This window comes from Grampus griseus, assembly GCF_964374135.1.
Source record: "Grampus griseus genome assembly, chromosome: 5".
Taxonomy (NCBI): Eukaryota; Metazoa; Chordata; class Mammalia; order Artiodactyla; family Delphinidae; genus Grampus; species Grampus griseus.
The window spans coordinates 57,983,190-58,008,299 of record NC_138998.1 but is presented as its reverse complement, the minus strand read 5'-3'; the positions used below and the strand labels follow the sequence as shown (position 1 = coordinate 58,008,299).

At 35.1% G+C, this 25,110-nt stretch overlaps 1 protein-coding gene across 4 annotated transcripts in view; it reads right to left on the bottom strand.

Moving 5' to 3' along the window:
- Window positions 1-6,079: 6,079 nt before the first annotated feature.
- Window positions 6,080-25,110, bottom strand: part of FXR1 (FMR1 autosomal homolog 1) — a 57,373-nt gene continuing 38,342 nt past the window's right edge. The window contains exons 11-18 of one of the 4 annotated variants that reach the window (XM_082654890.1): window positions 21,553-21,639; window positions 20,314-20,371; window positions 20,164-20,226; window positions 14,043-14,246; window positions 12,430-12,630; window positions 11,658-11,738; window positions 7,901-7,992; window positions 6,080-7,153 (exon numbers count right to left, since the gene is read on the bottom strand). In XM_082654890.1, the coding sequence (XP_082511016.1) occupies window positions 6,983-7,153; window positions 7,901-7,992; window positions 11,658-11,738; window positions 12,430-12,630; window positions 14,043-14,246; window positions 20,164-20,226; window positions 20,314-20,371; window positions 21,553-21,639 (957 nt within the window). In that variant the 3' untranslated portion in view covers window positions 6,080-6,982. Of the gene's footprint in view, window positions 7,154-7,900; window positions 7,993-11,657; window positions 11,739-12,429; window positions 12,631-14,042; window positions 14,247-20,163; window positions 20,372-21,552; window positions 21,640-25,110 lie in introns of all 4 variants that reach the window. The other 3 variants (XM_082654888.1, XM_082654889.1, XM_082654891.1) reach the window with 3 other exon arrangements.

Sequence of the window (25,110 nt, the reverse complement as noted above, 5' to 3'; positions counted from 1 at the left end):
CACTTCACTACACTTGGGGGCCATCTTAAACAGTGAAATCACCAATAAAAAGGACAAAAATGCAAAAAACTTGGCATTAAATGGACCATGAAAAGGATGCTTATTTACAGTAGGAAAACTGAAACAAGGCAGAGCATAACTTTGTAGGTACCGGGTGACTCATTTTCACACTTTGCATGTCCACAACCAACCAGGAAATCGCCGTGATTGTTGACTTTGGAGGTATGAACTTGAAAATAAGGAATCCGCTAATAATGAGGATCAATTGTATTTTGGCTTACTAGCCTTTTATTTCAGTCCTTTGGACTAGTCAAAAAAAAATGTTTATGAACAAGAGCTTTAATTAAGGAAAAGAGATATTATCAACTAAAAAGCAAATTTTTCAGACGAATAGAAGATATGCCCAAAGGCAATCAAGCATTAACTTTAAAAAGGAAAACGTCATGTTGAAGGTACACTTTTGAGTGTTTAATGCAAACACAGCATACCTGTTTCTAAGATACCACTTTACAATAATACTAAGGAGCACAGCAGACCACATTTTTCTTTCATAGTAATGTTTTATTTTCTCTAGGCTTACCTTTTTCAAGTAGAAGAATCCATATTTCACTGAAAGCCGTTAGGCAAACCTACCATTTTTCTTGGGTAAAAAAGTCATCTTTTTTATGAGGGCTCTAGATCATGGTAATTGATGCAAGTATGATGATCTGTAAGAGAGCCTTCATCTTTTAATGGTATTTTCTTACAAAATGCTTGTGTATTATTAACATTTATCGACTGTTTACAATGTGCTAGCGTTGAGCTAAGCATTTCCCCCTTACCCAGTAGTAGTTACTATTAAAGTACATTTTACAAGTAATGAAATTGAAGTTCAGTGAGGTTAAGATACTTGCCCAAAGCAACATGCTGGCTGAGAAAACTGATCTTTCTCAAACCCGAAGTTCTACGCTGTTAACCTCCACACTGTGGTACCTTTCACAAATCTGATAACCCAGGGATGTTTTCCTTGGTGGTACTGAAATGTGTGTCTCGTACTTGTCATTACACTTCTACCTTGGGCCCTTTTTATCCACGGGTCCTTTCAGATATAGACTTCTTTAAAAGGGAGGAAGATAATGGTTGAATATAGGACTAGGAATAGGAGGTACAGGTTTCAAGTGAAACTTCTGCTATAATAGCCAGGCAACTTTGAGCAAGGTATCTATGCACTTAGGGCTCTGCTTCCTCATCTGTTAAGAGGGGAAAAAAAAATAACAGCCAACTTAAATTGTTAAGATTTCTCCACTTTATGGATAGGAAATTGAAAAACTAGAGCAAATGCTTTCTGAAGTTGCACAGCTACTGAAACTATAAGCCCTGAATATCTTCTCCAATTTACTAGCTTCATTTATAATTTGGTTCTCTATATATTAGTCCTTAATACATGCCTATTCACAGCCTTAATGTTTAGAACTGGCATACCAGAGCTTTAGTTTCCTTACTTAGCCTCTTTCCTTTTGCCTTCACTGGGCCTCTAGGTTGACAACAGATGAGTCCTATGCTACTTAAATAAAAACCTGCTTTGGTGATGAAAGTAGGCTGTAATGGGTGGTCCTGAAGTCGAATCTTTTCCCACCCTTATTTTTAAGCAAATTCTCTTGCCTTCAGCTGTTTTACAAATGATGGGAATATCTATAGAAGCATTTAACAAGTCATACAGACCCAAACCATTCAAGAAATAATTGAGAACATGTATGAAAATGGAACACAAGCCCATTTTCTGATTCTAGAAGCTTGGTTATATAGTTTTCTCTGCTATCCTTAATTTCCTGTGCTCTAAATCACAACAAACAGAAGCAAGAAGGGTAAAAGGCAGCTAGATGTAAAATGAGAAGTGGAAGAAACTGGATAACTAGTATCTTAACGCAGGGTAAAAACCTAAACATGTTGGACCATGCCACACTAAAAAGCTATGTAGTATTCGGCACACTGAAAATTTATTTTCTACCTTAAAAGAAAACCTTGTATCAGAAGTAATTTAAATTAATCCAGGCAGAATGCTTCATTTAAGAGTTAACCAAGCTTAAGTTTAAACACTTCAGGCTAAAATAATGAGTTCTACTGTTTCAGTGAGAATTTATAAGGCACCTTTCTGTTGTTAACAACCTATAAAAGTTGTTTTGCATTTCAGAAGTGTGTGATGGGGTCATTATTTTGTTCAGCATAAATGATCCCCCAAACGTTAATTACAATGAAAATTTAGAAGTTGGCTCTAAAACTTAAAAGGCCAGAATATGGTAGAAAGAAATCTATAAATCTGAGGTAAAGTAAAAAGCACTTACTTAGAATGCTAGAATAGGTTTTTGGTTAAAGAACCCTGGACTGAGAGTAACCCTGAGTACCAGGAAACTTAAATGACTTAAGCTCTGCTTTTTGTTGCTGGCACTGCTGTTCAGTGTTGTGTATCTGCTTAGAGCCAACTGTTGCTTTAGCAACAGGATATAGAAAGAGCTATCCAGTGTTAACCTGTTATTCCTGACCCAATGACAAGGTCGTAGTCCAGTGTTAGGGTATAATCTGGAACAAGTTAACACTTGCTGTGACCTTAGTGCTGTTTCAGTTAATGGAATTTCAAGTGAAGTATTTACGTATTTTTCTTTACAACCTGAAAACAGCAAGGTGAAAAATGAAGTTCAAAGAGGTTGAGGTATGAGCTCCAGGGAACAATTAAGCATAGATTAGTTCATCTAGAAAAACTATGGGAAAATTTCTGTAATGAAAATAGTCTCTAACCTAGAAAATGAGTAGCTACATTTGACAATCCATCAAGTAAAAAGGGTACGAAACATTCAGAAAATATCCCTGTGGTTTCACCCTAATTTGAGAAACTGCTAACTAGTATACTTAATAGTGGGACTTTGAAATTGAGAATGTTAGTGAAAAATAATTCTGCCCTTCTTTTATCTTTAGATTGTATACAATATAGCTGGAAATGTCTGGGACAGATATAAATAGAAAACAAACACCATTTTAATTCAGCATACTCCTTAAGAGTACATGGTTAAGTATCACACAGGGTCTAACATATGATTACACTCTAGTTATATTATATTGGAAAGGCCTTTATGGGATCACCTAGTCTAGGCCTCTCTAGTTGGATGAAACGGAATATAGAAAAAGTTTGTACAACTAAGATAGTAACTCCCAATTCTGTGCTTCAGTACCCTGAAACAGTAATATAGAAGATACAGATGAATCTGAATCTAAAGTGACCCACTGATAAACCATTTTAAAAAACAAAATTAATATTTTCATTATATACACCTCCCTCATCCAATAATTAGGGCTTTTCTGGATGATTAGACCCTTGCTTGGATTTCTGGAGTAAATGATTATACCTTAAAACGTATTATTAGGTTGTCTCTTCTGTGGGTCAAAACTGGTCAGCTCCCAGCAATTTCCTGTGGTTCAACATAACTGACGTTTTCAACCAGCAGTTGAGTGCAGTTTCAAATTACCACCACTTGCCAAAAGTTTTACTATAGCAGATTGCAATTATTGCTTTATTGCAACAGTTCCCTGAAATAAAACCCAAATGCTGTCATAGGTTAATCATGGGTTATAAGTGAATATTATCCATTCAAGCATCCTAGTAAAAAACTAAAATTTTAAAATAAGGGACCTGCAAATTCACCATATCAGATATCCTTATAAAGGGTACAGGGGATCCAAGTTGTAAATAGCAAAGATAGGGAGACTGAGGCTTTACAATGAACACCCTACTTGTTGCCTTTTGGAATTTTGCCAAACCCATAGATCCAATTCAAGTTCCTTGAAGCCTTAGAAAATCTAAATATAAAAGTAATTTTCCTTTATTCATTTCCAGTAACCGCCAATCATCTGCTTACGGCATAAGCTCATTGTAGGCACAGCCTATAAGAATATTAACTAGTTGGTTTCAACCTGAAAAGAGTCGATCTGTTTGCAGAGGACACAAATGGTAGGTACTATTTCCCAATCTACCAGCAACATTCAGTTAACATACCAACTTTGCAGAGACCCTTCTGAGGTTAAACACTAGACTCATAGCAAACAGTAGCTACAAAAATACTTCCAAAGGTGATGGATCCCAGCCACAGAAGAACGGCTGACATGAATGGAGATCCAGGACAAATAGTAAAACACCAGCTTAGTGTTTTCCTGTTCTTTGGTTATTTTGCTTGTCTGTATATACCTGGACTTGCTTTTTAAAGAATATTTACTTAAGCTACTACCTCCCTCAGCCTTGTCCTAAGCAACGTCTCAGTTTTCATGAACTCACTGGTTTGATATGCTGTTACCTCCACATTAAAATAGTTACTTAAAATTAATACTTTTATGTATCCCTATTATAATTTTAACAGTGGTGACTGACCTGTCAACAGAAACCCATACCATTTTGTGAAAGTTTTAGGCCCGTGGAAGGCTTAAAAGAGTGATGCCAAACCCAAGAATCCTAGGCTTCCCAAGTCTTCAGGAAAAGACCATTTTTACCCCCATGTAATCTCAGTTCTTAATTCATGATTTAGTTCAGATATCATACACGATTTCATATATGTATGCTGAAACAATACTTAAGCTGCACAAAACCTTTGGGGGGGCGGGGCTGGGGGGCTGGCAAGTTTTCCCATAGCAACATTCCATGTAACTTGTAGCCAAAAAAGATGCACTCCTGTCAAACTAAGTTTGGAAGGCTACCTCTATCAGGAATAGTTACCTTTGGGAGTGGGCTTTTCAGTTCTGAATCGGAGCATGTGCTATTAAAAAAAAAAAAAGATAAAAGGCCTATCATGATTCTGCAGCACATATTTCTAAAGGACATTGGGATTAGTCATTTGTAAATAATGAAATCTTAATACTTATTTCCTAGAATCAGGTTATTAGTTCTAAAAAAACTCCCTGGGCTAAACCCACTTAAGATGATTTTGTGTTTCTTCCGTTCCCACTGAAACAGTCTTTACAGGAGGATTTTACTGAATATTCTACCTGGAAGAAAATGAAAAATCGTATTTTCTTTATATCATATTTACCGATTTGGGGATTAATGAAAATTCTTCTCATACCTTATAATTAATTTGTAACTCTACTACTGAAGAGAAGAATAAAAAGGCCAACAATTTTACATGTTTCTGACTTTGGTGGATTAAAAAAAAGACATTTGTGGGTAATTTTATTAAGATATGAAATTACTTGATATTATTTATTCAATGTTCACGGACTGCACTATTCACACTACACCTTAAAATTTTCAGTTATCAGGGTTTTAGGAAAAAGCATGTAATATCATCACAACTTTAACCTCAACAGTAATAAATTTCAGGGCTAGGGTTTTACATACACTGACCTGGCAAATATTTTTAACTATAACCTGAATTGTCCTTCAGCCATAAATTAACATCACTTAGCTTTTTTATGCACGTAAATTAACATAAATTATGCACATAAAATACTTTTCAGATGCCAAGTGAAAGAGCTTTCTTCTTGCTCAGTAGTCTTTATATAATATTGTAGAGCAACTCCCATAAACCCACAACTACTTGATATCACCTTGCAACACACTTCGTTTAAGTTTGTATCTTCCTAAAATTAAGACATCTGGCTAAAATATTTACCAAAAATCCATTCATTAGTATAAGAACCTTTAAAATTATTTCCTTGAGAACCAAAAATCAAATTCGTGACATTCCTTATTTAAAAACTGCTCATTATACTTCTTTATAAAAATAACTTTAATAAAGAATCAAAGGCAAAAGTAAAATTCTGGATTTTACCCCAATGCCTTCCAAAAGTTGCCTATGATTAGAATTTTGTTACAAAGACTTTCCTAATATCAAATCTCTGATCAATTCCCTAAACCATTCTATTCTAACACACTAAATTTTTTTAAGTACTAAGATTTCAGAGGATTCATTACAAAATGATAAATTGACCAGCTAATATTTTACTACTTATGAGCAAGTATAAATGCATCTTAAAAAGCAATCAGAATACTACTCTAGGCCTTTAAGTAGGTCCAACTACTTTTCAACAGTTGGTATAAAAAGTAGAAAGTTAAAAATCAGCAAATGGAAGATCAAAGTTTATTTACTACCTGCATACAAAAACATATTGCACATCAAACAACCAAAATCAAAAAAAAAAAAAAAAGGGAAAAAAAAAAGAAAAAGGGGGAAAAAAGAAAAGGAAAAGATACTCTACTGAAGACTAACATGTAGTTTATACAGAATAAACCTTCTGGAAATTGATCTTTTCAGTAGTTCAGGTTATGTCTGAATGGACATGACTAATTCAGCTTAGTGTTTTAACTAAAGCTATGTTTGATTTTTTAAATACTGTACACTTTAATAAATAAACCAAACAAAGCCTCAATGTAGAACAGTCACTGCCAATATCACCCAGTGTCCCTGCAGATGAGAATTTAACAAATGTATTCCAGTGGCCTGCAGATTTTCCTCTACATACAGCATTTTAAAAACACATTAAAACAGACCAGTTTCCAGACTAAACTAATGACGAAATTACAATTCAGTGCAAAATATCTTAGACTGCATTTCACTCTAGTTTTCCTCAGGTGAAGAAGTGGTTGCATATTATTAAAAATGTAACAAAAGCAGCTAATGCTTTCATAAAGAATATTCCCTTAGGGATCCCACCCCCCACCCACCTCCCCCCATCTCTGCCATATTTTGAAAACAAAATAACATTTCCTATAGCCAGCAACTTTTTTTAATGTTACATATACTATTCTCAAGGCACATCTGATGATATATTTTATAACACAGTAGGTGTCAAAGTATGTTTAACATATGATTTCTTCAGGATCCCTCCCCTTTCTGAATTCCAAATGGAGGAACTGAAAGTGCGATGTAAAGACTGGCGATCCATATTCTATCTTTGGCAAGCTTGTACAAGCACTATTGTAAAATGTAATGTAAAAGAACTGTAAACTAGGAACTTCTTCAGTTTATGAAACACCATTCAGGACTGCTGCTTCTTGAGTATTTTCTTCTTTTAAGGTATTAATCTTTTCTTCTCCTGGAGTACGCTGTAGCTTAGAAATTTCATCGCCAGAAGCACTAGTTGGGCCATTTATTGCCTTTTCTGAAGGACCATGCTCTTCAATCACATCTTTTGCCTGCCAAAGGGAGACAACTTTTTCAACTTCTTTATAAATGAAATCTATAGCTGAGGAGGACAATAGCTACATAAACATTAATTAGCTAATAAATAATTTTAGTTTTCACATACCACAATGGATCAAAGAATTAAAACATTCTTAAAATTCAAAACAAATACCAATGTACTCCACCTCTCTGGGCTTTTCAACTCTTTATCTCTAGTATCTAGCGGTGCATAAACCACAGGAAGAATCTGTACCTGTTTACTGAAAACTTGCACCTAATTTCATTTTAACCACTGGAAAGCTCACCATATAAAAGATATAAACATTAATACCCTAAGTAACGCAAATAACCACCTACTTACTCACCTTTTTTTTGGAACTGACATTTACATATCAAATCCCTTAAAATATTTAAAAGAATTGAAACTTAAAGGTCTTTATCCACCAATGAGAAGAGGTATATTCAGCCTATTGTTCCCCAAATTAAGGCAACAGTCTCTATGCCCAGTATCTTTGGGCAGACTGAATTTTACGAATGCTATTTAGAGTTCTAAATGAAAAGTATTTCAGGCTCAAGCATGCATATCTTCAGTTACCTGGGGCCAAAAACAAAATCAAGAGTAGTCTTTAACTAAAATATTACTGGTCTAATTGGGGAAACAAGTGATCATACAAGTAAGTTAAGAAGTGAAAATAAAACTAAACCATACCGAAAACAAAAACAAAAACACCAAAACCTACAGGTTAAATTCTCCTTACCATTTCTTTCTTGTTTTTAGCCAAAGTTTCCCTTGGGAGGTTTCTTTGTCTGCTCTGAGACTCAGCTCTAGAAATATAATCTGCAACTGTGACTGTTGAAGATGAGAAAAAAATTACAGGTGTTGAAAAAGTACTTCTAAAGTTTATTTATGGATAAAGAGTAATTTTACTTTTAAAATAAATTAATGGTGGGTTACCCAATTCAAAATTTTCTTAAGCTGGGTACCACCTCCAACCAAAAACTAACCCTGAAAAATGTGCCTGTGGTTTAGTGCTGACTACAGAAGATTTCAAGCTGGAGAGGCAAGGAAGCCTAGATTAAAGTCCTCTTCAACAAGAGTCCAGCCATTTGCTTCTGGTTAGTCTACAGTTGTGGGGTAAGTCTGACATAGAAATCCACAACCAAGAATAGAGAATGCAGCATTGTAAGCCCAGTGTTTGCACTTATCAGTGGGGGAAAAAATGGGGCAAACTGGGTCAAATCGTGGTGTAGCATGCTTCAATTTGAAATTTTCATCAAAGATGTAAAAGATTTACTCAGAAATTAGTTGTTCTGGTTTTTTTTTTTTTTTAACATTTTCTTTAAAAGCACAGTAAGATATCCAAGTGTATTTTATGGTTCCTTTTTCACATTTCACACTAGAAACCATTCTGAGTAATCTAAAAAAACTGCAAGCAAACTAAAGATGACAGAACACCAACCTAAAAATGTTGCCATTGATCATGGTGGGAAAAGGTCCACCATTAATTCAGTAACCACTCCCTTTCCCCATCTTGCCAATCTTTCAAGCGACTGACTGAAAGGTGTTTGTGTTTACAATGGCAGTAGGGATACAGGGAAAAGACTAACGCAAAGGCGAAAAGACTAACCCACACTAACACCCTACTGCCAACCCAACTGCAACAAACTACCTCTGGTCTGCTAGTACACTGGACTGGCCTCACACTGCAGAACTTTCTCTTCAAGGACCTGCAACTTAGAATTCACTGATTTGAAGAAATATCAAAATAATCACCCTCTTCCTTTCAAAGTATTTACTTTCCCTCAGAAACTGATGAAGGAAAATCCCTGATTATGTGGAATACGGTGTACTTTAAATTATGGAAGCAGGTAAATTACGAAAGAATTAAAACTCGGGTAAATTTAAAATTTAAAGTCACTATGTACAGGAAGAGCTAGTCCATCAGGTTCAAATTATATGAAAATAAATCATTTTAATATAATAAAAAGCTGGATTGTATTTACAATTCATTTTTCTTAATCATGAATTAACATGCTAACACCTTTCTTTATAAGATCCAAGAACTTTCTAGAACTTTCAAGAACTTTCTAAAATTATACTGTTTACCAAGAAAGGATTCTGACATAGATAGAACTATTAAAATGAATCTTTTTAAATCCCAAGGAAACAACTTAATTCAGAACTAATACACATCTTTAGAAACACCGCTAAATAAAGATGTTTCATGTCTAAAACTGTCTCTTTCCCTCCAAATTATAAGAAACTCAATGTACTCATTTTGGAGCTTTATAAATGGTCATTTAAATTCACTGTAAATAAATTTATAAATACATTTAATAATAGTTTCCAAAATTGGGGAGAGGGATACTATCAAATCCACTTCATCATTATATCTACATACACAGAAGCAAAAGCATCCTATTCTAATTTGGAGAGCACCTTAATGAATTCATTCTGTTTCCATGGTTGAGCCCTCAGTGACACCTGGAAGAACTCAGCTACCTGGAAACCCTGATGCATAGACATGCATACTGCTAAATTTGAACACGTGACAATTCTTAGAACTCTTCATCCACTATGTACAGAGAATAGTATACTTTGATACAGTTTATCAATTAATAGGCACTTAGCTGGAAAGGTAAAAATTTATCAGTGCCCCTCCCCTACCAAAGGGAGGTAAAACTAAAAATAACCTCAGTTAATTCAAAGAAAAACCTGTTTATAGCCAGTCTTTAAAATAAAAGCCACTTAAAAGTTCAAAACAGATTAATAAGTATTTACAATATCTAGAAAAAAACTGAGGCAATTTGTGCAGCATAAATTTGGACTCTAGAATTTAAGGGCTCCAAAGTTAATCCACTGGACACCAGTATACTGTCATTCTTTTCTTAGTAAAGAATACTCACTGCTTAATTTATACTAAGGGCAACAAGAAATTCTGAGCAAATATTTGTTTATTTCAGAGAATGTTGACATTAACTTTGGATAGAAGCTGCCTTCGTAGAACTCCTTCCAGGGGCAAAGGAGAAAATGATGTGCTTTTTCCACCTATTGTGTGTGTGTGTGTGTGTGTGTGTGTGCGCGCGTGTGTGTGTTGGTTTGGGGGGCAGGGGGCACGCTGAGAAAGGCAATGAGTTCTAAAGAGGAAATTAGTACTTCCAAAGAACAGAGTAAAATAGGAATAAATGCAGTAAAGAACACAAATCATTGCTTAATTATTTAAAACTCTAAATTACTCAAGTTTCAATTAATACCATGCAGAAATCTCTTCCTCTTCTTTATCAAAGGTTTTACGTTATTCCCTTTATGTCCTTTGACTCAGTAATGAACCACCATCCACCTAGTTAATAAATTATGTTGTAATTTATTCTATCTCAAGCCCAACCTACTAACAGCTTAAATTTCCTTATTTGTAAAGTACAGCCAAAAAGTGTACACACTGCTATGCCAGCTTCAAAAAACAAAATAAATACAATCTCTTCATCTAAAAGATATTTCTAACACTAAAGAGAAAGAAAAGAAGAGAAAACAGTAACATTTCCTGGAACCTATTTTGACAATATTTAATTCCTTTTAAATTTACAACTATCTTTAAAACATCAACTTTTTTTTCCCCAAGAATGGAAACTAATACCCTTAACCAGTCTTCTCAAATGTCTCCACAACCACTAAACTTAAAATTCTAAATAAAGATACTGGAATTTACATTCTTTATTTGGGGAAAACACAAGAATTTGCTTTGGAAAGAATGCAAAATTGATTAGTTTAAAAGGGGTTTATTTCTGGTGCACACAGTTTCTTCATTGTAAATATACATGTGATTCTCCATACAAAGGAAATGGAATTATGTTCAAGATAGTATAGACACAGCAAACAAGTTTCTTTGAAGTTACTAAAAATTATATCTACTTAAATTAACATTCTAAAACTAAGTAAGTACTATTAATTTGAATAGTTAGTAGGTGTAAGGGAAAAGGCATCACACTACAATAAACAAAAACATAACATGCATTCCTCTTACTAGGAAAAAGACACTTTCAAGTATTTTTTTCATTTATACTTTTTTTTTAAACTGTGGGTATGAGAAACCCCACAAAAATGAGGTGCTGAACCCAGTTATAGCAAGCAGGCACCATGCAAAAGCTGCCCAGTTTTGCCAATCAACCTCAATCACAATCTACAACATAGTTCCTGGGATGGCAGGCCCCAACTCAAGAATGCAGAATCTGCCAAGTGGACAAAATAACGGTATTCTCAACAGTATTTCCATGTAAAAAAATTGAGACACAACATTAGTTCAATTAGACGGGTTTACTACACATTTACGGTGTGAAGGAAGAATGCATTTTCTTAAGAGTAGTAGTCGTATTAGTTGAGTAAACAATTTATGCAATGCACATCTTGAATGTATATGCACAGGTGTACATGTAAGTATAATATATTTAGAAAGCAGACACATGACATTTTTTTTCATGCTTGTAACCTGGTGTTGGCAACAGGTCCACGCAAGTTACCTGGCTGTCTATCTTCTGCCTGACCCCTGAAACGACGCCTGCGGCTACGATTGCGTCGCTGGGGTTTTTTTTCACTATCATCTGTAATTGCAAAGTTCACCATGAACTATTCTGACAAAAACAAAGCAAAAAACAAAGCAAAAAAAATAAAAAAACAAAAAACTTCTTTCCTTCAAAGATTTAAAGAAGGGAAAAGAACCTTTTAATTAAACAGGAAAAATAAAACAATACACATTACTCACAGGAAAAATACTTTTGTAGTTTAAAACATTCCTACTACATTAAATATGGAATTATCATCCAGAAATTAAGAGGGTTTTAACTCTTGATTAAACAAACTCTAAGACTTAATTACCATCATTCAGGAATAAAGTTTTCCTTTTTTTTACCAAAGTTAATGACATTTTAGCCCTCTGGAAATCAATTCCTACTCAGTATACACACCTTCATTAGTGTCATTTATAACATTTAAAGAGGCAAACTGAAAGCCCAATTTTGGTTTAGAACAGTAAGAGTATTAAGTGCCTTGCAGTTTGAATATTTGTATTGAAGGGCACTTTAATAAACCCTCCCAGTTTCAAATTATTTGGCTATACAAATCTGAGAACTAGACATTTAAGACAGACACAAAGCCATCTACCTCGTCTGAAGTAAACACTAGGAAAAATTCAACTTGTGAATTGCATATGTTTGGGATTTTTTTTTAAAAAAAGCTTCATACATTAACAATATTATACAATAATATATATCTTTTCCCTAAGTGCTTACATACCTAGCCCATTTTCATTAACTGAAGCTGTATCAGATTCAGTCATCCCATCCATCAGAACAGCATCTTCATCAGTCCTTCGTCTACGAGACCGCCTACGACGGTTAGTACTGTGATGAGATTCGCTGGCATCAGTGTCTGCAGTCTGATCTGATTCTGTATTATCAAGTAAGCTGTATGGATTGCTGTCTGGATCTTTGAGCACTATATGCATGTCAGAGGCAAGAAATATTTGTTTAAGAGAGCTGCAGTTATTAGGAATACTCCGACCTATATTGAACTATATCAATTAATGATAAGAAACTTCAATTTTCCCCAGGTAAAAATATACCCTCTCTGTCTTCAGATAAAATGTTTTCTGTATCACTATTTTACCTGAAAAACAACAAATATAAAAACCTTTAAATGGCAATGAAATATTAAAACAGAAGAAGGGCAGACAACTTGGCTTTCTACCATTTCTCTTTGACTTGTTTTGAAAACGTATTAGGAACTAGTATATTATTACATGCTACTTTTTACATTCACATTCCTAGCTAATCCTGCCCAGAGGCTAGAGAAATAAAAATGAAAACAAATATTCAGCTAAAATGAATCAATTCCACGAAACAGCTTTTTGTCTCCATAACTGAGTTCAATGTGGTTGCTGCTTCTTTGTGCCAATGTTAATGAACTATTTCCAAATAATACTCAACACCTGCACTCCATGACATAATAGAAATCTCTTACTATGAACTGAAGCAAGCAAAACAAGTCTACACAAAAAAGCATACTAAAAAATTTGAAATTCTAACTGGTTATAGGAAAATGTGGAAATGAATGTTGAGTAGTACTCCCATCTCCAGAAAGAAAGAGTGAAGGTGGAGTAAGGTGGGGTGAGGGTGGGAAAGGAAAGGTTTTAAGATATAATTTATAAGAAAAAAAAATACCCATCTTACCTATGTGCATTTATTGCTTCCACCAATCAAATTATAGAAGAAATTCACCTAATCACGATTTTTCCTTTCTAAGTTTCCTTTGGTAACAGCTAGCAAGCTAGCATCTTTGCAAAAGACACTAAGTTTATCCATTAATCATAAACACTAGGTAAAGTACATTTACTTTGTAATTCAGCATACTATAATTTTATAAACCTTGATAAGAGTGAACAATATACTAAAATATAAAAAACTATTTCCCTGGAAGTCTGTAAACTGAACTTTAGGACTTGAAGAATATCACTAGAACTAGAGAGTACTTTAAAGTCCCGTAAAAGGTGTGATTTGATCCAGCCTTTTTTAAAAATTTATTAAGAGTGGTTTTATTAAAAGTTGCCATACAATAATATGCTATGGATCTAGTCCATGGATCCCTGACAATTCTCAATTCTCCCCCCAGCCCATTATACTAAGCAAGAACATTCTGAATATTCTAGCTAAACTTTCACTGAGAAACACTCTATAGTGCTTTTCCTTATGTTGCTATGTGTATGTGTGTGTATATATATATTCTACTATTTTCCTCAGACAGTTAAAAGAGAAACTTCCAAAAATGAGTGGCCCTGGTAAATGAATTAACGTATATGAAATTATACTGTTTACCAAGAAAGGATTCTGACATAGTATATAAAAGACTACCAGAACTGATGGAAGATTTGCCACCACGTGGTCCACCACGACCTCGACCCCCTGAAACACTTCTGCCTCTTCCTCCTGGGCGTCTCCTGCTGTCACGCTGATGCCGGCTCTCTCGGTCATCTTCTCCCGCCAATGACCAATCACTTAGCTCGTCTTTACGCTCAGATTCAGTTTCAGATGGGTTAGACAGCTCAGAGTTTGTACCTTGGGAAAGAAGAAAACATAAGCCAACTATATTTCTATTAAAGAAAAAAGTGAAATTTTTCAACATTATTTCCTGCTAATCACTGTTTAACCCTACTGATTGGCTGCTCCAAAGAAAGAGAAATAAAAATGTTAATGAATTTGAAATTTATTAACTAAGAAATAATTGAATGTTAATATTGTATACTAGTAATAAAGTATTTACCTAGTCAGATAGATTAAAAATTGAACTGTCTGGATGCGCAGAAACATGGCCAATAGAATTTTGCAAAGAACATACAAAACGTTACACATATACAATATGAAAATGCACTTAATATAGGGAAATATTTTTTAAATTTTGCCCATTTTTAGGTTTTTAACAAATTGTTAGTATTGGGTTGGCCAAACAGTTCATTTGGTTTTAAGTAAAAATAAAAGACACATTTTTCATTTTCACCAAGAATTTTACTGCACAATGCATTCACTAAGCAAACGAACTGTTTGGCAACCCAATATAATAAGAAATAACCACTATCCAATATTTAAAAGCAAATTTAATCATATTTAGAAGAATGAGTACTTTATCTGCATACTGTATTCTACCATTATTTCACTGATTCTAGGCAGCACCTTTTTTTCACATTTAACATCTCTGAAATAAGAATATTTCTTATAATTGATGGTCTCATGAACTGGGAGTGTATTTTTAGTAGCTCTACATAAAATTATGTTTTTCGCACAATAATGTCTTAAGTTTGAAGAATACAGCGTTTGAAATCACTGAACAAATTTTAGGTTACTCTAAGAAAAGACAGCTTCAACCTGACAATCAATGGAGTTGAAGCCATTATCAGTGAAACAAAACTTCAGCATGACTTTAAAAGTTTATGGACTTTTTCTAACATCCCAATGGCCAAATTCAATAGTGACCTTTTAAAAATGTAAACACTGCAAAGATTCTATGAAAGCTTACATCATTATTATTATAACACAATTAATGTGTCAGATTTATATGACCCAATCACTATCATACTCATTCCCACTTCTATTCTTTGTTAGTTCTGGGATGGCATTTTTTCATCCTTTCCTCTTAGCATAGAGGTATCCTATGCTTTTCAAAAGTTCATTTTACACCTTTTTTTTTTTCCCTGGCTGCATTGGGTCTTTGTTGCTGTGCACGGGCTTTCTCTGGTTGCAGCGAGCAGGGGCTACTCTTCATTGCAGTGCGTGGACTTCTCATTACAGTGGCTTCTCCTGTTGTGGAGCACGGGCTCTAGGCACGCGGGCTTCAGGAGTTGTGGCACGTGAGCTCTAGAGCGCAGGCTCAGTAGTTGTGGCGCACGGGCTTCTTTGCTCCGCGGCATGTGGGATGTCTCTGGACCAGGGCTCAAACCCATGTCCCCTGCATTGGCAGGCGGATTCTTAACCACTGCGCCACCAGGGAAGCCCATTTTACACCGTTTTGCTTTTACAAAAGACCTCCACAAATACCTGTTTTCGCTAACCAAAAGAAATCAAAGAGGATTTCTGCTTTAGGAAAAAAAGGCACGAAGAGAAAATAGCCTTCGGCATTTGCTTTGCAGCAAGCCATTATAGAGGCAGCAAGCACCCCAAACAGTGACAGCAGCACACCCCAGCTCCTTCCTCAGGAACTAAACTCAGCATCAAGCCAACATAGTTTTGACCTGTGTCGGTGAGCATCTGTGCTTTATCTCACGTTATTTTGTGCATCTATTAGCAAGATGTGTCCTAAGGTAATTGCTTCTTCACTTTATGCCATTTCAGCTTACAAAAGGTTTCACAGGAAAACTCTACTTTCTGATAGTGTGGGAAACCTATACATGCAAATCTATCTCCTTAAGGGCCCAGTTCAATGTCTGTAGCTTCCAACCAATATAACTAAAAACAGACCTCTCCCCTTATTTCCTTAATGTGTATCTATCATGAAGTATTGTCATGTGTTGTTTTCTATTTTCTCCAGTGTGGATTTACTTCCCACTTGGTCTACAATATAATAAAGGGGAGAGCTCTGTCTTATATCTCTAAATGCCCCCAGAAGCCTAGCAACATGCATATCAATTTTCTCTTGAGATGTGAATTTGCTGCATGATTTTGAAGTTCCTATACTGAACTCCCAAATAAGACAGATAAACTAGAAATACACTATATTAACTCCATAGTCATTTAATGATAAAAGCAAAACACAAGAGCTCTTCAGATACACAAAATGCTACATACTAAAGTACAGGGATTAAAACGTAAAGTTTAAAAACAAGCCTACCAACTTCCTTTCTCCTTTAAAGATAAGTCTTCTATCATCTTTTTTTCTCCATATGCCATTAAATATAGATATAGCTAGTCATTATATAAGAATGGATACGTCAGACATACATTTTAAGAAAAATATAGCACGCTTCTAGTAGTGACGTTCGAATCTTTGTTAAGAAATGAGTCTCATAGTAGAGAATGAATTAAAACACTTATTTTTCCAAATGACAAAAAAGAACTTTGTTAACTGATGTCATGGTCTGGTGGAATAAGGGTAGTTTATCATTTCATGAGTAGCTAAAAAAACAAAACAAAACAATCAAAAAAAACCTTGGAATGTATCAGAACTTTGGGATTTATTTACAAAGCTATATATCCTGCCTGAAAACATTACCAAAATTTGAAGTTAGATGAGTATCTCATTTTTTAACAGAAGTTCCTTTCAAATTACCTTTAGAAATACAGTGTAGTATTTAACTCAGTATCATAAGCAAAAAAATTTTCTTAGGTTTAACCTAAATCTAATACTCAAGATACTCAAAGAGGGTGTCTAAATCATAAATAGATTTCAGTAGATAAAGACAGCTATTAAGGTCAAAAACAAAAAAAGCTAATGAACTGGCTAGTGTTCCACTTCCTTCATATTAAACATTTCTGAGATGGCATAAGGAACTCTGCAGATGTAATTAAGGTTAAGGATATTGAGGTGGGAGGATTATCCTAGATCATCCAGGTAAGGCCAAATTAATCACATGGATCTTTAAAAAGTAGAGAACCATTCTCAACTACAGAGAACCAGAGATGGCAGCATAAGGACTCTCTGTAATTACTGGCTTTATCAGACGGAGGAAGCGGTCAATAAGCCAAGGAACAGAGATTGTCTCTATAAGCTGGAAGTGTCAAAGGAACAAATTTTTCCCTAGAGCCTCCAAAAGGAAATACAGACATGCCAACACTTAGATTTTAGCCCAATGACACTCATGTCAGATTTCTGACCTACAGAACTATGAGATAATAGTATTGTAAAAGCCTCTGAAATTATGATTTGTTGCATAATCAACAGAAAAATACTCTGTTAAAATCATTGCAATCATTCCAATCTCAATTCTGTAAAATATAATTTCATGAATCCAAAAAGTCAGGGTGGGGGGAGGCTTTATAAATGATCCATGAAACCAGTTCAATTTGTAATGGCTCCAACAAATAAAAAGACCTGTTTTTAACAGAATTTTAACTCATATTTTCCCCTAAAACTTCTAAAATCACCTTATGAAGATGGTTCACATCCTTTTAAACTATAGATTTTTTTTTTTTTTTGCGGTAAGCGGGCCTCTCACTGTTGTGGCCTCTCCCGTTGTGGAGCACAGGCTCCGGACGCACAGGCTCAGCGGTCATGGCTCATGGGCCTAGCCGCTCCGTGGCATGTGGGATCTTCCCGGACCGGGGCACGAACCCATGTCCCCTGCATCTGCAGGCGGACTCTTAACCACTGCGCCACCAGGGAAGCCCCTGTTCACATCCTTTTAAATGAACACATATGCTGAACTTAATATTAACAGCTAAAGCCCCACATTTTATCAAATCCAACATTAAGTCATATTTTGTGTGCCATTTAAAGAAAATGCTGCCAATTAAAGTTGTAAGACATCATCCATTGTAACATATATAACTTCAGAGATGTTAAATTCTTATACAGCTTATATATATATATATATTCACCACCTAAAAAACCTTCTGCTATTAACTGAACAAGAACATCTACAACCAAATTCAAATAATTTTTATTTCTCTGGAGCCTACTTTAAGTTCAACAGCTATTTCAAGAAATACAATGTTACTAGTTGGCAAAGATTCAGAGGTAAGAGTGCCATCTACTGAACAATCTGCATAGCTTTCTTCAATCCAAATGATATTCCTCCACCATTCTCATTTATTTCTGTCAACAAAAGCATTTTGTCAAAGAGTGACCTCTCATCAATAAGTGGACTTCCCAGAGGCTTATAAAATTGTTCAATGAATTCATCAACCAAAAAACCAAATCTGATTATTTGTACTAGTAATTTGTACCTCTAAAATCATTCAATATGTACTTAATTTCTATTTAACTACTGATTGTCTTTTGTATTAAATGTGCTTTCAGGATTTTAATAGTTCTCAATTCTCAGTCCTTCACATACTGAACACAGTAACTGGAATTCTTCTTTTCAGGCTTCAATACAGGGTTAACCTTAAAATAATGAAAAAAGGGGAAGGGAAACTTGACCATCCAACTCTACAACAAATGAAAAACAGTACAAATCTAATATAACTCTGGCATCATCAGATGATCCTTTGGTTAAACATGAAATGTGGAAGTGGAATCTGCACACTGTAAAGCTTTCATGTATTTGTTTTCCCTAAATGCCTTCTATTCTGGAAAAGGTTTATGAAACTTTTTCCCAAAGCAGTTAGGATGAGCATAGGGGAGTAGAGAAGAGAGAAGAGAAGAGAGAAGGAAAGAGAGAAGGGAAGAAAAAAATCAGGTCACTGCTAAGATCCAAGTCCAAATGCAGAAAAATGGAACAACTCCAAAGCTGAAGACAAACTGAGAAATTTAGGATTAGAGAATTGCTGACAATCACCATCCACTGGTTCCTTCCTATATAGGTTAAGCCCCATCCTCTCAGTGAAACACATTTTAAAAAATGTTCATTTATAAAATGTTAACTAGGTTCTAACTTTTAAAGCTCTCATATTATTGAAATGCTGTATTTCACAAAATAATTCCAGATGTGAGATATTAATATTCAAAACTGCCAAATGAACCAATATAGTATATTTTAAAAACCAGTACAGATTTGCTATATGTAATCATGGCACAGTGATTAGCATATTTTTTCATTTTTACTTTTCCTAGAGGGTAGGCAAAAGATAAATCCTAGTAATATCACCACCATCGCTAGGTTTTTATTGGAAAATGTATATAATTGTACAGGGAAAATACCTGAGAAAACAAGTTGCATATATATTTATTCTAAATATTTAGAACAAACATGATCATGAGCTATAAACTTAACAAAAACATGTTTCATTTCATTACACACAAACCTTTTACTTGAACACTATAAACCTTTTACTGTCATTAATATAAAGCATGCTGTCACTATCAAAACATGTACCTCGGAACTATCTCCTGCCCTCAAAGCCAAGATAAAGTGATGAACTAAACAATAATAAGCAGGACTTCCCCGGTGGCACAGTGGTTAAGAATCCGCCTGTCAATGCAGGGACACGGGTACGAACCCTGGTCTGGGAAGACCCCACATGCCACGGAGCAACTAATCCCACGCACCAAAACTACTGAGCCTGCTGCGCTCTAGAGCCCACAAGCCACAAGTACTGAGCCCGTGCGCCACAACTACTGAAGCCCACACGCCTAGAGCCCATGCTCCGCAACAAGAGAAGCCACCACAATGAGAAGCCTGCGCACCACAATGAAAAGCAGCCCCCGCTCGCTGCAACTAGAAAAAAGCCCACGCACAGCAATGAAGACCCAACGCAGCCATATAAATAAATAAATAAATAAAATGAAATAAAAAATAAATCCTAAAAACAACCCAAAAACAATAATAAGCAAAATGTATTGGACCACCGAAACCACTACCAAAAAAAAAAAATTTTTTTTTACCATAACCGGAGGTGTAATTAGGGCCCCGACGACCTCTGCCTCTTCCACTATAAGACCTAGAACCTTGTACAGAAGAGACGGTACTTTCATCAGTGGCATATCCTTTCTCTTTTTCAGGCCCTCTGGTGGAAGAAGGTCTGAAACCCATACCAATCTGTCGTAGCTGTTCATCAATCTGCAGGCGTTCCATTCTTAGCTGTTCTACTTCCTATAACCAAAACAAAAAAGGATAAATCTTACATGTGTTTTTTTGTCTTCTTAAAGCCCAGAGCTTGAGCTATATTCCAGTCCTACAAATGAAAGAAGGTTGTGATCTTGGGCAGTTATTCAGCAAAGTATAACTGTATTCCTAGTGAACACAATTTACAAGGTCATTTGCTAATTCAATTCACCAAGCATTTACAAATGCCTTAGCATCATGTGCCAACCATGCTAAGTGCTACAGGTATGCAAAATAAAAAGACAATGACTCTTCTCCTTCAAGGGAATGTTTACACACAAGCATTAGAATAACCTAGGGGATGTTCAACAGACAAGTGCTGAAATAACCTAGTTAAACAGCTAATAATTACATAAAATTACCAGATCTAGCCTTCCAGGAGTAAAAACTCTGCTAAATGAGGTAAGGTACCATTTATGACAGGTACTATTAATAACCTACTTTCCTATCAAAATAATGACACTTGAGTTGTGACCTAGATGAACTGGCAGACTTGGTCATTCAGAGAATGAGGTCATTACAGGATGTGAACGTAAGGTGTCTAGAGAAAGCTCTTGGCTAAAAGGCAGAGTATTGGAAAGATGAGTTTTAAAAAAAGGAATGACATTATCAGGGGTGCTTTCAAAATATTAACACAGCAGCCAACGATATGAGTGACTAAAAGGAAAACATAACTAGAGACAGAGCAGTTGAGATACTATAAACAAGAAAAAAACAGCAGGAATAAGAAGAGTAGAAAATGACAATTCCAACTTATAGGGAATTTCTTTTCTAAAACCTTTTCTCTTTATTCATCAACCCAGACAGACTATATTAAAAACAATGGTTAAGGATTATCAACTGATATCTATGGGGGTAGTACACATGATTCAGAGAATATCAGTTACCAAGAAAGCCCACCTTCATTCCTGGTTCTGTGTCCTATCTGCATCAAACACAAGAGTGACCATGTCTTAAACAGTACGGAAAGAAATGTAAAAGTACAGAGGGAAAGAGAAAAAATGTACACGAGGCCAATCATTTTACTACAGCAAAGGACTTTTAATATTCTCACGCAGAAAGAAAGGGCAAATATGAAGCTGAATTAACAAAAATATTTAAAGACTTAAAATTTATTACAAATATAAAGTTAAACGTGTGGAGCAACATGATATGAACACTATACAAACCTTTAGATAAGCAATATGATACTCTAAAAGAACTTGCACATTTCCAATGCTTTCTTTAGTGCCAACAAATACAAATGGAACCATCCCCTGTAAGAAAACACAACATCCTCAGTATTTAATATTTATGTTTTCTAATTTCTAATTCAATCTAATCTTTTAAGTATATAAACCAACTTTTAAAGAAATTTACCATCAAACTGGCATGAATTTTCAGACTAGATATATCACTTTAGTAGTGCTTTCCTTAAAAACGTAATAAAACCCATTAGCCAGGTTATCCCTATATTATGTGCTCAGATAGCAAAACTTTCAACATGTGTGTAATGGAAGGAGTACTTCGTGATCATTAATAGAAGCATCATCTACAGACTCTCAATATTTACACAATGTAAAGAAATTACTGATATGGGCAAGTAGTCACCAGTTATTAAAACAAATGAAAGGATTAACCCAGACCTGGTTTACTTAGCTGAATTTCAAAAGAGGAAGGTTTAAAAAAGTGAGGAGGAGAGTAAGATAATTTTTTTTTCCTTTATAGAAGTAAACTTCCAGCTTCCTACTGGCTAAGGGCAATGAACAGATCCTAAGTAAACACCCAATCACAGTGTCTTTCCTCATTTTCTTAATTTTACAGAATAGTTCCTAACAGTTATCTAAACAAACTGGCTTAACTTTGGATTCTAAATATGGAATTAAGTGTGGCTTAACTTTTTATTCTATGTAAGAAACTACTATGTGACTTATTTTCAAAATAATTTTTTTTTTTTTTTTTTTGTGGTACGCGGGCCCCTCACTGTTGTGGCCTCTCCCGTTGCGGAGTACAGGCTCCGGACGCGCAGGCTCAGCTGCCATGGCTCACGGGGCCCAGCCGCTCCGCAGTGTGTGGGATCTTCCCGGACCGGGGCACGAACCCGTGTCCCCTGCATCGGCAGGCGGACTCCCAACCACTGCGCCACCAGGAAAGCCCCAAAATAATTTTTTAAAAATTTAATTGAATTTTAGTATGGGAGATCAAAAAGAAGAAATGGACCAGGGCAGGTGCTAAAGCTACAGTACAGAGCACAGCTATCATGGAGCTTAAAGCGAGTGACTATAAGGAAGTAATTACAACTAGGAAGGCATGAAACAAGGGACTCTAACTTAAGCTTATTAGGAAGTGAGAAAGTCTTGACAGTGTCCTCAAAAATTCACATGCAGAAAACAGAGGATATAAAGTGAATAAAAGACACAGGGGAGGGGAAAAAAAGAGATCTTAAAAGTTTTAATCACATACTGTATTTCTGGGACTATATTATTTACGTTCATTATTTAATGTTCGTTAAAAATTCACTTTAAGAAATATCCCAATTCTACAGCTGAGAAAACTATTTGCTCCCAGCCAATTTCATATCCAGTTACTTAATTCTAAACAACATCCACGTGTTAACTGCCAGAACCTATGCTAAGGAATAGGATAAATAAAGTCCCTGTTCTAAAGGTAATCACAATCTCAGAAAAGATAATAAACCTTCCTGTAATAATCTCATTGTACAGCATTAATGATATGAACTTTAAAAGCACAGGAATATTAGGTAGAATGTGAATTATGCCATCCCAGATGTGGAAATTTAGGGGAATTCATAAGAGTATTATTGTCATTTAAAGCCAATATTAAAAATAAATAGAATTTTACAAGTAGATAAAAACAGTAAAGTCTTTCCGAACAGCTGATCTGCAAGGATTAAGAGAAATAGAATGCCTTGACCCCCAACTGGAGATAGTAACCAATAGTTACCTCCAAAGAAAAGGAGCAGTAAAAAGGCATCCTTAACTGCACGTATTTTACCGACTATTTTAATAGGTATTATAACCCATTAAAACAAAAAAACTGGAGTAAAGAGTAAATGATTATTACTGAATATATGAGTTTACATCTAAGTTATTTCAGTGAAATTTCTAGATTTAAAAATAGTTTTTAAACTGATTATTTATAGTTAACAGGTGACACTGAGATAAACTAGCACTCAGAAAAAAATAACGCTGATCCTGCTCCTGATAACATTACACCAAAAAAAAAAAAAAAAACTGGAGGGAAAAAACTAGAAATGCACTTCTGAACAATCTATGACCTGCCAAACATGACACAAAACTGCAGAAGTCAGAAGGCAAAAATATTTGCCACATACATAAAGAGACTAACTTACTCAAAATGCAAAAGCTTACACACTTCAGTAATAAAAAATGACAAAAAATATGCAAAGGACAATCTGTTTATAGAAAATGTCTTTCAAGCAAATGGAAAGATAATATGTACATCTTCTGGAATGGCACTAATTAAACTGTGATAAAACTCAGTATTGGCAAATATGTGGAATACAGACATTTTCTATACTGGTGGAGGAATGTGTGGGAAAACTAACAAGATCTAAAAATTTAAATGCCATATAGCCTTTGATCTAACAAATGCACTTCCAGGAATTTACTCTTCAGTCACAAGGGATCTTTGCTGCAACATTATTTTTAAGAGCAGAAGACACAAAAAGGCAACCTGACAAGTCTAAAATCTATTAGACATGATGGAAAGAGAAAGACATGGACAGGACATAAATATAATTTATTTTTTACACCATACCTTTCTGTGCTATTCTAACCTTTACATAAACCGTGTTTCTTTTACAATTAAAAACTCAAATCTAATCTTAAAAAACCTTAATTAACTGACTTTAAATATTTACCAGGTGCCTACTCTATACAGTTCATTATGCTAGGGAAGAAGGGAGAATATGAGAATTCAGATTTGATTTCTTGACTTCAAGGAGCTCCATAACCTGGCTTAGAGACATAAGATAAACCAGAAAACAAAATAAAAGACTTAAAGAAAATCATTAAATACACAATTATATAGACAATAAAAGCTATGGTATACAGGTGGAAAGGTCATATTGGGCTAGAGGTGAGTCACCGAAGACTTCAGAGTAAACAAGTTATAAACTGAGTCTCCAGGGGATTTAGACAGCTTTCTTTTCTTTCTTTCTTTTTGGCCACGACACACAGCTTGCGAGATCTTAGTTCCCCAATGAGGGATAGAACCCAGGCCCACAGCAGTGAAAGTGCAGAGTCCTAAACACTGGACCGCCAGGGAATGCCCCTAGACAGCTTAAATTGTGAAATGGTGGCCCCAAATAAGCCAATATCAACCTTCAGATTTGTTTTCACATGCAATGTTTGGAAAATTGAAAAATTTTGTGTACTGTTTAGGTTTCCAGCTTTTCTTTAAAATATTGGAAGAAACAGCAACACATAATACATGCATTCCTACACAGCAACCAGATTAAACGTGAGCAGCATGTTTCTTTTATAGAAAGGCACAGTGTGCCCTCCCTTTCCTATCTTGTACATCCCAACTTGCTTCATAATTTACATAATGTGCTTGGTATCTTTTAGCATTTAAATTTCTTAACTCTGGCACAGAAATGGAGGTAACAATGACCAAAACTACAAACAAAGGAAAGTACAATAACTTCTTAATTTATGAAGGAGGGCCTAGAAGAATTAGCTTGCAACAAGATAGTAAATACT